Below are 13,991 nucleotides of genomic sequence, written 5' to 3' on the forward strand. Positions count from 1 at the left end.
CTGCCAGATCGCGAAGCGTGATTCATCACTACAGAGAACGCATTTCCACAGCTCCAGAGTCCAATGGTGGTGAGCTTTACACCACTCCAGCCAACGCTTGGCATTGCACATGGTGATCTTAGGCTTGTGTGCGGCTGCTCGGCCATGGAAACCCATTTCATGAAGCTCCCGACTAACAGTTCTTGTGCTGACGTTACTTCCAGATGCAGTTTGGAACTCTGTAGTGAGTGTTGCAACTGAGAACAGGTGATTTTTTTACATGCTTCGGCGGTCCCATTCTGTGAGCTTTTGTGGCCTACCACTTCGCGGCTGAGCCGTTGTTGCTCCTAGATGTTTCCACTTCATAATATAAGAACATATAGTTGACCGGGGCAGCTCTAGTACGGCAGAAATTTGACAAATTGACTTGCTGGAAAGGTGGCATCCTATGACGGTACCATGTTGAAAGTCACTGAGCTCTTCAGTAAGGCCAATGTTTGTCTATTGAGATTGCATGGCGGTGTTCTTGATTTTATACACGTGTGGCTGAAATAGCCAAATCCACTGATTTGAAGGGATGTCCACATTTTGTATATACAGTTGGAGTCATTAAAACTATTTTGTCAACCACTCCACAAATGTATTGTTAACAAACTGTAGTCAGTTAGGATATATACTTTGTGCTTGACAAGTAATTTTTCCAACAATTGTTTTCAGACAGATTATTTCACTTATAATTCACTGTATCACAATTCCAGTGGGTCAGAAATTTACATATAATAAGTTGACTGTGCATTTAAACAGCTTGGAAAATTCCAGAAAATGTCATGACTTTAGACGTTTCTGATAGGCTAATTGACATAATTTGAGTCAATTAGAGGTGGACATGTGGATGTATTTCAAGGCCTACCTTCAAACTCCGTGCCTCTTTGCTTGACATAATGGGAAAATCAAAAGAAATCAGCCAAGACCTCAGGAAAAAATTGTAGACCTCCACAAGTCTGGTTCATCCTTGGGAGCCAGACGGCTGAAGGTACCACGTTCATCTGTACAAACGATAGTACTCAAGTATAAACACCATGGATCCACGCAGCCGTCATACCGCTCAAACTTCTGACCCACTGGGAATGTGATGAAAGAAATCAAATCTGAAATAAATAGTTTTCTCTACTAATTATCCTGACATTTCACATTCTTAAAATGAAGTGTTGATCCTAACTGACCTAAGGCAGAATTTTTACTAGGATTTAATGTCAGGAGTTGTGATAAACTGAGTTTAAATGTATTTGGCTATGGTGTATGTAAACTTCTGACTTCAACTGTATATGCAGAGATGTAAAAATGGTATCCATCAGTTCATCTAACTCTGGGGAAGTAGATGAGACTCCAATGCCAAAATTATTCCTTTAATCTGGGTCTGGAAAACTGTCTCTAGGTCTTTACAAAACACAAGGGATCTGGGCTGAGATTAGTTTGAGATTATTTTCAGACCACGATCTGTGTTCATGATACATATCATCACTTTGTTGTAAATACCAACAGATTGTTCCTTTTGTATCTTTGTTTATAAATTGTTTTAGAGATGGGTGTGAAGTTTGATACTTTTATCTCTAACTCTTACTAAACCATTATGCCAAATACTTTAGTAATGCAGCAACTTTCTCTCATTCTTTTTTATCCGTACTGCTGTGTTTGTCAGGTAAACATCCTCCTTACTTTTTCCTTTATAGAAGTAGGGAAGTTTCTCTAAAAACACATGACTTAGTTCAAAATGGGAAGTATGATGTTTCCTTTTAATGTGTAGTGCGAAGTTATTTCATATGTATTATGCAATTATAGCTGATGTCTCTGGCTTATTTTCTGAAGATATTAGAAATATATTACTTCATAGCTTTTTTTGTCAACTAATTGTATTCAATTCTAACCCAAAATGCTGTAATCTGTGATCCAATTAAAAAAAACATGTTTTACTGGAAAAGAGTTTTTGTAATCTGCGTGAAAATACTAATCAAAGGTCTGTGTTTTATTATATGGATTTTGGTAAGTACTGTAGTAATCTTGTGGGAATTCCTGATTGTTACACAATCACAGCCACAAGTTGGCCCTTTGTCTGGCAATAAGACAACACCTGTATTTTTGGTTTGACTAATGACTTTTAAACATTCACACAACCAGACACTTCTGATGTGTCAGTCTCTGTTCCCTTTGTTCCAAAAGTTCATGTATGTTACAGTAGCATATTCTATTTTATAGCATATTCAAAACTTCCAGCCGCAAAGATGTCAGAACTGGTCCTTGCTATCCGGTTTCCTTGGGACATCCCTGCCCCGTTGAAGTTTAAAATGGTAAGGGTTAAAGGAAAATTCCACCCAAAAATGATCTTTAGGTATTTGTTTCATTAGTTCATTGTTGATATAGTCCCAATGTTTTGTATGTCAGCGATAAGTTTTCAAGATGTATTACTTTCGAAATACAGAAATACAGCCAGTGTCATGCATTTTGCAACATATGAGTGAGCTTTGCTTTCAGTTTTGAATGCTTGAATTGCACACCGAGAGAGGGAGAATCTCAATTTCACACTCCTTGCGTCCTCTCTCCCCGCCTCTTCAAAACTCATTGGATGAGAAAGGCAGAGGTCTCTCCACTCGGACCTTCTCCAATTGGTTTTTAGAAGGAGGCAAGGACAGAGGATGTGAGGAGTATCCAACTGAGACTCTCCCAGAGAAATACACACAGGCAAGGCCGCACGGACGACCTTATAGGGAGGTTATTTTGTTTGATTTAGTTGCACAGACCTTCCCAGGGCTCATTACCTACTGTGTTAACATGCCATTCACTTCAGCATGTGGCTACCATTGAAACAGGCAACTTTGAACTCCACCCACAGCAGACTGCAGAGAGACTTCCTTTCCTTAAACCCTCTGGGATTACACTCCACATTTCTGCCTTCTGCTCCAATCGTCTTTGAACAACAGGAAGGGAGCAAGATGGACAATAAATGTACCATTCCTCCCTCAAGGAGAACCCAGCTGGAGGTGATGCTGATATGCCCAGTGTGCCATAAGGACTGGCGCCAGCTGCCCTGTGGGCACAGCTACTGTATGGTGTGTCTGGAGGGTGTGATAGACTTTGCCTCGGATATGCCCTTCCACTGCTCATACTGCGGGGCCATCATTGGGGTCCAGGAATGCTATGCTACCCCTGGCTAACATCACAGAGGGCTAAAGAGAAAACCTGAAGGTGCTCCTCTCTTTGTTCACTGTTCTGGTTTATTACTTTTGCCAAGACTTCTGTCTTGTGTCTAGATATATCTGTCACTGGATTGGTTTGGTTGCCTTGGTATGACTGTCATGACTATCCATTTGATTAAAGATGCACTATGTAGAAATCGCTCCACCATTTCCTGGTTGCTAAAATTGTAATAGTTTGCCAAATTTCAGTTTGTGTGACAAAATAAGCAAGTAAAGTGTAGACAATCATTGTACCATCTAAACTGCTGTGAAATATATTTTCCATAACCAAAAATATTGTATTGTCAGCTCGTTGATGTACATAAACCGAAAGTAAAAGACGCAAAAACGAAGCTTCAGAACGGGAATCATAGAAATAGTGCACATACAGTACCTTCGGAAAGTATTAAGACCCCTTTCAGACCACATTTTGTTAGGTTACAGCCTTATCCTAAAATTGATAACATTGCTTTCCACCCCACTCATCAATCTACACACAATACCCCATAATGACAAAGCAAAAACAGTATTTTAGAAAATGTTGCTTATTTATATTTAAAAAAAATACCATACACTGATAGTACATTTACATAAGTATTCAGACCCTTTACTCAGTACTTTGTTGAAGCACCTTTGTCAGCGATTACAGCCTCAAGTCACCTGTATTTGGGGAGTTTTTCACATTCTTCTCTGCAGATCCTCTCAAGCTCTGTTGGGTTGGATGGGGAGCGTAGCTGCACAGCTATTTTCAGGTCTCTCCAGAGATGTTTGATCTGGTTCAAGTCTGGGCTCTGGCTGGGCCATTCAAGGACATTCAGAGACTTGTCGTTGTCCTGTTGGAAGGTGAACCTATGCCCCAGTCTGAGGTCCTGAGCGCTCTGGATCATGGTTTCATCAAGGATCTCTTTGTGCTTTGCTCCGTTCATCTTTGCCTCGATCCTGACAAGTCTCCCAGTCCTTGCCACTGAAAAACATCCCCACAGCATGATGCTGCCACCACCATGCTTCACTGTAGGGATGGTACCAGGTTTCCTCCAGAAGTGATACTTGGCATTCAGGCCCAAGAGTTCCATCTTGGTTTCATGAGACCAGAGAATCTTGTTTCTCATGGTCTGAGAGTCTTTAGGTGCCTTTTTCTGAGGAGTGGCTTCCATCTGGCCACTCTTCCATAAAAGCCTGATTTGGTGGAGTGCTGCAGAGATGGTTGTCCTTCTGGAAGGTTCTCTCATCTCTACAGAGGAACTCTAGAGCTCTGTCAGAGTGACCATCGGATTCTTAGTCACCTCCCTGACCAAGGTCCTTCTCCCCGATTGCTCAGTTTGGCCGGGCAGCCAGCCCTAGGAAGAGTCTTGGTGGTTCCAAATTTCTTATATTTAAGAATGATGGAGGCCACTGTGTTCTTGGGGACCTTAAATACTGCAAAAAAAATTTGGTAACCTTCCCCAGATCTGTGCCTCGACACAATCCTGTCTCAGAGCTCTTAAATATATTTAAAACCAAATACTTCTAGACTTTTACTCAAGTAGTATTTTCCTGGGTGACTTTCACCTCTACTTGAGTCATTTTCTATTCAGGTAACTTTACTTTTACTCGTGTATGAGAATTGGGTACTTTTTCCAACACTGACCTCCAGTCTGTGGAGAGTAGGGTTAGAAACTGTCCCTCCCCCACTTTGACAAAGCACCTGAGGTTCTCACCACCCAGTGCTACTCCTCTGGGAGACATTACTGGGAGGTGGAGGCCGTGAGCTACTGGGATATAGTTGTGTCCTACCAGAGCATTTAATGCTAGGGCCTCACTTTTGGCCTCAAAAATGAATCCTGGAACATCATACACAAGGTCAATCAGTTTGCCTACCACAACATGAAGAGGGAGATCGCCAATTCCCTGAAGGGCAACAGATGGTGGTAGACTTTGGGAAGGGAACCATCACTTTTGGTTCACCTTCCACTTTTTCTCAAGTGGGTATGAAACTGACCCAGCTACACCAGTTCAGCCAGACTGTGACTTGGATTCAGCCTCTACCGCATAGATCCTCCCAGTAGAGTCACAATTATAGAGACCCGGAAGTGGTCCTACTTTAGCCCTGCTTCTACCTGGTGCTAACATGTGCCCTTTGTCCTGATCTTGCCCACATTCTGATTGTGCTCACATTTTTAGAGCGGTGTAGATAACATGGTGATCTGATCTTCCTGACAACCTCCAGAGGTAGTCAAGAACCCATTGTCTGGATATTTTATTTAACCTTCATTTTAACTAGCCTAGTCAGTTAAGAACAAATTCTTATTTACAATGAATGCCTACTCTGGCCAGATTTGCGCCGCCCTATGGGACTCCCAATCACTGCCAGATGTGATTCAGCCTGGATTCGAACCAGGAACTGTAATGACGCCTCTTGCACTGAGATGCAGTGCCTTAGACTGCTACGCCAGTCGGGAGCCCATCAATATCAAGTGTAAACATATGATTGTCAAACCATTTAAATCATTATACAGGCCTTTAAAATTGGTGACAGGAAGCACCATTGACGAACGCAGTGTTCCCCAAACTCAGTCCTGGGGACCCCAATTAGCTTTTTGCCCTAGCACTACACAGCTGATTCAAATAATCAAAACTTGATTATTTGAATCAGTTGTGTAGTGCTAGGGCAAAAAGCTAATTGTGCACCCATTGGGGTCCCCGGGACTGAGTTTGGGAAGCGCTGGACTAATGGCATACTGTAAGCGATTGTCTTAAAAGAAATGCATGATTTTGAAAGAATATCTGTCAAATATTTTGCATACAGGGATGCACCAGCTAATCTGGTCACAATGTGGACACAGCGGAAGGATAAGAGACACCTTTTAATAATACAAGCGACAAAACTTGATCAGATCACAGAACACGTTAGCACAAGGTGTAAATGAGGTTTATGACACTATTTACCAAGCACTGAACCAAATGTACCGTTGTCTCAGGTTTCTTTTATATTACAATGTTGACATGACTCCATAGTATTTTGATTTAATGTTTTGTTTATGTACAAATATCGGTGTATTTAACTATTGCTTATTGTCTATTGTAAAGGATGTATTAAGGAAATGCATTATACAGTGAGGCGCAGAAATGACTTACTGAAATGCTGTCTGTTGTCTGATTTGATTGAAGCATCCCCTTTAGCACTGAAACACACTATTCACCGCTACTCACAATAAATGAGACCAGAGTTTGAGCTCCATATCTTCATCGCTCTTTTATTAAAAATGTAAAAACAAATTGACCTTGATTTCTGCTGATGTTTACTCACCACGGACACAGTGAACATTTCCTTCACAGTAATGAAAAAGTAAGAGTATTGGCCCTAGAGGGCACTAAACTAAATGTAAAAAGAAAACAAGAGAATTGTATGATACACTACTCCAAATCACATATTTTCAGTTTCACTGAAATGTTTTGTATATTCCTGATTCTGTTTCTCTAAAAAGAAGAGAGACTGACAAATGTTTTTCAAGGACCTAAAGGTAACCAGAAAAAAAAAGGTGGGTATCAAATATATGTTTATCCAAATAGTTAAGATAGCACACTTCATTAAGCTTTTGGCTGCCATGGCTCACAAAAAAATATTGTATCCTAATTTCTCTCTGTCAAACCTGATTTCAATGAACCTATCAAATGGAGCTTTGTCACAACTAGTGGCACTATGTTCCAATGTACCCTCTGGAATAGAACCCTTTGGAATCCCACTATGACTTTAGGTCCCTTCATATGGGCTACATCCTCTTCCAACACTATCAGTGTGACTTAGACCTGTTAAAAGGTATGCACGTCCAAACAATAAAACATAAAAACATCTCGGCCACTGTCTCAACTATCCATGAATTTGTAAATGAATCCCATGTGTAATGTTCATAAATGATTTCCAATGGATCGCTTCGTGGTACACTGTGCTTTTCTTTTCCCATCCGAACTCCATATTTTCCTCTCGCCCCAATTGGTCTACCGTAGTAGGCCTGTTATCACTCAACCCAACAAGACACATTCCTCCCTTTGTCTGGGTAATGCTGGTCTTTACTTGACAACCATGGTGTTGTGATTCCTGATGGAGCACCAGGCCATGAAGATATCCCTGAAGGAGAGAAAGGAGACAAGTGTTTAAGTCAGTTAACATGTTCCCTTTTCTACTCCAATACCACTTTCATTTAAATGTCCCAAAAACAACATCAACCTTCCTCACAGAAATAAAGGAACACATACATTTAAATACAAACCCACACACCTGCAGTGAGTGGCGACACATTCATTGCTGCAGTACTCTTTGTCCCAGTCCGTGCTCTCTATTGCAGGATTGGTGCATCCTGCGCGCACACACATAGTCAGAGGGCCAGAAGCCACATCAGTGGCACCTGGAGACACATTGAACTCCATTTCCATCTGAAGAAAAATGGGGAAAAGTTGATGATTGAAACACCAAGCATATTTAACATGCACATTGGGTCAATTTACAAAGAAAAACCTCAGCCTACCTCTCCTGACGTGAACTCTTCCGTAACCGCATCCTCATCTGCACTGGCCGTCAAGTCAGTGGACTTTGCCAATTGCAGAGCCACTGTAGGGGTGGAGTAAGCAGATGTAGGAACAGTGGAATTGGTGACACAAATTGAGTTGGCGGTTGCTGTTGTCGTAACAATAATGGGCAAGGATGCGTCTGCTTGCAAAGAAGCAGGGACTATCGTGATCTGTAGTGGAGGGGGAGGTGTCGCGGTGATGGACACAGGAATCCCAGGTCCAGCACTTCCTCTGGGCTTGGCCTGGAGGGGAGGCGGGGCTGGGGAGTGTACCATCTGCTGGAGCCGCGGGGGAGGAGGGGCATGCTGCATCTGCTGCAGAGGTGGGGGCTGGCGTGGGGCTGAGGGCAGCAGGGTGCGCACACCGCCAGGGAGCACAGTCACCATGGAGGTGGGGATCTGGTGGAGCTGAGCCCCGGCCTGGAGCATCTGTTTGGAGATGATGATCTTGGTGATGGTGGGGGTCAGGGTGGCTGTGATGTTTGGGATCAGGGTCGGGGTGGCTGTGGGGCCCAGGGTGAGGGGCTTGTGAGCCCCTGTGCGGGAGCGTGTGGTGACCTGGGGGACGTCCAGAATGATGTTGGAGGTGCAGATGTTGGTGATGGTATTCTGGTCAGGGTTGTGCTGGGGGAGGCGGGAGGGGCGGGTGGGAGCCAGGAGGGCCACATTCACTGGCTCAGGCACTGGAGGTGGTGGTGAAGAGGCCGTGTCCATCATCTCAATAGAGGGCTAAAGAGAACACAGTAAAAAATAGATATATATATATAATTAATTGAATTGGTGAGATTAGAGTATATTACATTTGAGAAATGACAATATTTTCAACATAACATTGTCATGGCTACAGTCACACGATTTCTAAGCAAAGACAGGCCTAGAGATTTTACCTGTGAGAGCTGATTGGCTCTGTAAGCTGCTAATGCCTTCAAATACTCATTTTTCGCTGCTTCCGTCTTCCTCTTATACACCTAATAGTGATGGAGGGTATAATTATGTAGATGAAGACAAGAGTAAACACCAATCCTGTTTACATGAATTACAGTATATCCTTTTATCCACAATGTCCTTCAATTGTTTTAAGTGTCCCGTAAAACTCCCATGAAACGCAGTCTCAAATAGCCGCCTGTCCCTTTTAATAGCCGGGCATCAGCCCCGTCATTTCAACAAATAAATTCCTGTTTCAAATAAACGCCGGGTTCAAATGAATTGTTTACGAGTTTCCTGCAGTGTGTAACGTAAAGATTGGCAAAAGATGATAAAGGAAAGCAACATCATTGCCATGGATCAGACAGCTGTGTGGTTTGACATGCTCGGCTCAACTACAGGGGGCACAAAGCGCAACGAATAAGCTGTGTGCGTTTAGAAAATAGACTAATACATTTTTCATTTTTGTTATTTAACCTTTATTTAATCAGGCAAGTCAGTTAAGAATTTTTATTTTATTTACAATGACGGCCTACTGGGGAACAGTGGGTTAACAGCCTTGTTCAGGGGCAGAATGTGTGTCAGCTCGGGATTCGATCCAGCAACCTGGCCCAACGCTCTAACCACTAGGCTACCTGCCACCCCTGTAAATAAGCACCTTGGCTATTCATTGAAGTTTTACGGTATATCTTTTAGTAAAAGTGTGTATTGTATACCTGTTTCTGCTCTTCCCCAAGGCTGTCCCACATGGAGGCTACGATCTTGGACACCTCTCCAAATGTGGCATTGGGGTTCTGGCCCTTGATGGCAGCCTGGGTGTCCCTGAAGAACAGGGCGTACGCAGAGACGGGTTTCTGGGGCTCGTTGGGGTCTTTCTTCTTCTTTCCCTTCTTCCCTCCTCCAGGCCCTGCCGTAGCGGCCACCATGGCCGGCTTTCCCCCGCCGCGCCTCACTAATGCAGGGGAGATGGAGAGCATGGGGGCAGAGCCTGGCATGGTGGAGAGGTGGGAGAGAATTGCAGGGGAGACCGACAGGGACATTGGAGAGTCAACCAGCACACTCTTCTGGGTGACAGTGGGACCAGTGGACAGAGAGACAGGGAAAGATACAAGGCCAGATCAGTTGACATAGCAAGACTTCAGCAACACATGACAAACCAACAAGTCCTATACATATAAATAAACATACAAACAGACACTCACCCTGAAGTCATCCATGTCATCATCCTGGAGGGAGCCTGCTGGAGAAGGCGTGGCAGACAGCTGGTCAGGGGACTTGGAACAGGACAGAATGTTCCCGCCATGAAGACCAAGCCCAAGCTGGGCACTCAACTCTGATTGATCAATAGTGGTTAGCTGATTGTGTCCCAATAGGCCATGATTCATGTCACCAAGTGGGACATCAATGGTCATTGGAGAGGAGCTGCTGAAATGGGAGCCAATTGAGTGGCCAAGTTCCTAGAGAGACAAAGACAGGAGTTCTCACAAATCTTAAAGGATTACAATTTGAAAAAAAAACATTATTGATGCAGAAAGTCTTCTAGTAGTATTCATAAGTACACCACTTACCACCCCCAGTGTTGAGCTGAGCAGGGCCCCCCCTCCAGACTGGCTCATCACCCTAAGACTCAGGTGCTCCAGGCCCTGAGAGTTTGGGTTCACATAGGTGGAGGCAAAGGAGGGGTCATTGCCCCCCACCACAGCATTCCTCGCCAGGCTTCCAACCCCAGAAGGACCCCCTGCTCCCCCCGATAGTTCCCCAAAATGGGACACCTCGTCCCCCACACTGAGGGCCGAGTCCTGGTCCAGGGAGATGGGAGGGATCTCAAACACTTCATCTCCAAGACTGGGGGTATGGAATGTCTGCTAAACAGAGAGAAGGAGAAGGACAACTGTTAATGGGACAAATCGATTACATGAACATTTTCAGTGTGAATACACTGCACAATGTGAATAATACGCATTGCGGAATGTGTGCAGGCTTTGAGGATCATGACACCCACCTCAGAGGAGAGAAAAGGATGACCTGCCCCAGAGATGGTGAGGTAAGTATCACTGCCTCCCGGAAACTGCAAAACACACATTGTTTTCATGTTGTGTGAATAGTCTCTCTTTTTTGTTTAGAAATAGGCCCCATACCTTGTTAACTGGGTCGTATCCATTATAACCCTGTGCTTCCAAGAACTCCTGGTCGGCATTCTGATCGGTGCCATCAGAGAGGTCAGAGTAAAAATGAAGATCCATCGTGACAGACCAATCAAAATTGTGCAATTTAACAACCAAGAGTGGTGAGCTCTTTGTGATGCAGTCTCCTAGCCACTGAGCTATAATAAGAACTCCAAACTAGCTAGAGAGCACCATCATGCCAAAGGAGACGAATCAATCGCCTCACTTTAACTGGTGTGCTAGCTTGCTAACCACTAGCTGTACATCAATATATGTAAGCTGATAAATGTTAGCTAGGTAACTTTGATTTACAAAATTACATTGCAAGTAAAGGATTTGTTCAGCATTATCAGAGAGCTAATTAAGTATTTGACGAAATTAATTTAAAGTACTTAACTAGCTGGCAGGCTAGCCAACAATGCTAATGATAGCTTCCAGGGAATCATTCCGATTTAGCTCACGTTTGCTGTCATTTTTAACTAATTATGGGAACAATCTTTGTTCCCCATAAGAACCTAAATGTGCCCGGGTGATATTTAGCTAGCTATAAGCAATGTGTCAAAATCACGTTGATAGGGTTCATTCGGTCCCTACTCAGCGAGCTCGACCACTAATTTTAGGCAGATATATTAGAAAAAGGAGGAGAAAGGAATCCCATTGGTCAATGAATAGAACGCATAACCAAGCAGCCTGTAGACCAATCGCGTTCACGTTGTCATGCTGCGTCAACACGGTTGCAAAGCTAATCGCCACGCCATCGCTTCTCAAAATCAGGGTTTCGAGAAACCTGCTTATTTATTTTCCTCGAACGTACGTAATGTTACGATTCCAAAGCTATACGATATCACAGAGAACAAGTTATTTAAATAGTTATTTATATGTCGGAAAAGATTTGAATTGTTGTACTTCTTGACGAAATTATTGCTAATGTTTGGTTTTTGAGCTAGTGCCCAATTGACTGCTATTCACTAATTGAAGGAGAGCTCTCCTTGTTCCAGAATGCTCGGCACACTGCGGACGCATACATTTACCATCTCCTCAAAAGTATACATTTAAATTCAAAGGGCCACATTAGCATGGAAAACATGTAAACATTGCAAAAGCAAGTGAAATAAACAAAAATGTACAGTAAACATTACGCTCACAAGTTCCAAAAGAAAAGTACATTTCAAATGTCATGTGTCTATATAGTGTTATAATGATGTGCAAATAGTTAAAGTACAAAAGGGGGAAATAAACAAATAGGTATTTAGGTAAAGATGAAATAAATTGCCCTTTTCTTGTGGCAACAGGTCACCAATCTTGCTGCTGCGATTGTACACTGGTATTTCACCCATTGTCCAGTGAGTAAGTGACTCGACGCTCTTGATAGCAGACGGGATTCTCTCAATAAATAGTTTGATAGTAAAATATCAAGGGAACGTCTATCGTCAAATCTCACTCTACTGGACGTCGATATATAACTCTGCTGAGACCTATCCAACATGTCTAGGAAGTTGGGATAGAGGTAAATTTGGAATTATGTCACCATTGTCCTAAAAGGACTGTACACCCCCTCGTGGATTATGAAGGAATGGATTGGTGTGATAGTGGAAACTGGAAACCACCTAATTTACACCAACAGACTGAATAGGTTTCGAAAAAGTTTTGCCTAAGTATAGGCGTAATGAATACATCCTTGTTTACAGGGAGGCTATAACTACTGTACTTAGCTAAATATTGTCATAGTAAAAACGTGGTGTGATAACAGCTGTGATAGTTGTTTATCAGCTTTACAAATGACAACCAGCATGATGGACGTGTCAAAAATGAGTGTTGGGGAAGTTTTGGTTAACAAGCTACCTGGCGTGGCTAATTCTTAGCATAGACTGAAGGCTATTAAAAGTGGAAAGACGGTACAAAATATCAAGGCGTTCAGTAGACTTAATCACACTCAATCTTCAGTAAAAACATTTTTACAAATTCCTACGCTTCTTATCCTCTCTCTTACCTCCATCCTCGCACTACATCGGTCCACTTATTTTCTAATTGTTTTAGTTGACACACTTGGTTTCCGGGTTTCCTTGATTCGGGGAAATGACGTCACTTAGATTCCGTTGGCCTTATTTACTGGTTATCATCGGTAATAATGTATTTGATAACAAAACATACCATAAGAATGCTATTTATTTAGAACACACAATTCACAATCAAATTAAGTAAAATAGAACAATAAGGGGGTTGTTCAAAAAAATATATACTTTATTCACTATTTTCATTGTCATCTTGAAGAACGAGTTGCCCATTTAAAGTAACCCCAACAAATATTGCCCAACATAATTCAACATAACGTAATGGGTGGGTGAATATTCAGTAGAGCTAATACATACCAGTACTTGCAACTATAGCACATGAATTGGAGCCCGAAGCATATCAGTGTCACTCGGTGCGGCGAGAACTAGTCGTCCGGGGGAAGAACCGTGCCCGGATGGCCCGAGCTGGTGGGCTGGCCCGCGAGGGCCACCTTCTGAGATGGAGAGATAGTGGGTTTGTTATAAAGCCATATAGAACGAAAACCAGTTATGCAATCAATGCCGGTCGCGAGTAATTGATAGAATTTTCGTTGAATTGAAGAAACATGGCAGCCCGCTCACACTAAAGACATGTCTAAAAGTCTCATTGGCGCTTGAAAGGTACGCCAGATTCAACTCGTCGCTTTAGACTGCTTTCCGGTGACCACTTATAAACGTAAATAGATTGTGACCAGCACCATGCTTGTTTATGTCAGAGCACATGTCCACTTGATGGATATCTGGTATTGCAACTTTACACTGTTCGTGTCCCCTGAAAAACGCCTGTGACTAGGAGTAGGTTAACAAAGCACCAACCTTAACCGAAGTCTCAACCTGCCACCTTAATTATTCTAACCTGCTGCGTAAATTCTCCTTACCTGCATAGGAAAAAGTCGCTTCCGGTCAGAACCCTGAAAACCAGCGACCTGGAGCATTGGTTTCCGCCTTCACAAACCTGGGATTTTCCCAAATATACATCTTCATTTAATCCTTTTTAAAACTCAAGATTGTAAGTGAACAGGGAAAATGCCTGAAAAAAACAGCTTTTTCTTGACAGCATGTGTTCAGCTATTTCACACAAATACACAAGGACTTGGC

The 13,991-nt window shown here is 42.8% G+C and overlaps 1 protein-coding gene across 8 annotated transcripts; it reads right to left on the reverse strand.

The window, feature by feature from the left end:
• Window positions 1-6,422: 6,422 nt before the first annotated feature.
• LOC112260759 (TOX high mobility group box family member 4-A) lies at window positions 6,423-12,941 on the reverse strand. Of its 8 annotated transcripts, none has more exons than XM_042328885.1 (10): window positions 12,833-12,853; window positions 10,816-10,875; window positions 10,680-10,745; window positions 10,246-10,539; window positions 9,880-10,134; window positions 9,394-9,741; window positions 8,641-8,721; window positions 7,712-8,482; window positions 7,443-7,619; window positions 6,423-7,314 (listed from the first exon to the last, which is right to left on the reverse strand). In XM_042328885.1, exons 1-10 carry the CDS (start codon window positions 12,836-12,838, stop codon window positions 7,057-7,059), a joined length of 2,316 nt encoding a protein of 771 aa, XP_042184819.1. In that variant the 5' UTR covers window positions 12,839-12,853; the 3' UTR covers window positions 6,423-7,056. The 8 variants fall into 8 exon arrangements, with proteins under 8 accessions (XP_042184819.1, XP_042184818.1, XP_024291860.1 ...); XM_042328884.1 differs by having other exon boundaries at window positions 10,246-10,542; XM_024436092.2 differs by lacking the exon at window positions 10,816-10,875 and having other exon boundaries at window positions 12,833-12,941.
• Between the last annotated feature and the right edge of the window lie 1,050 nt (window positions 12,942-13,991).

Source organism: Oncorhynchus tshawytscha, linkage group LG10 (assembly GCF_018296145.1).
Source record: "Oncorhynchus tshawytscha isolate Ot180627B linkage group LG10, Otsh_v2.0, whole genome shotgun sequence".
In the NCBI taxonomy this organism is placed as follows: Eukaryota; Metazoa; Chordata; class Actinopteri; order Salmoniformes; family Salmonidae; genus Oncorhynchus; species Oncorhynchus tshawytscha.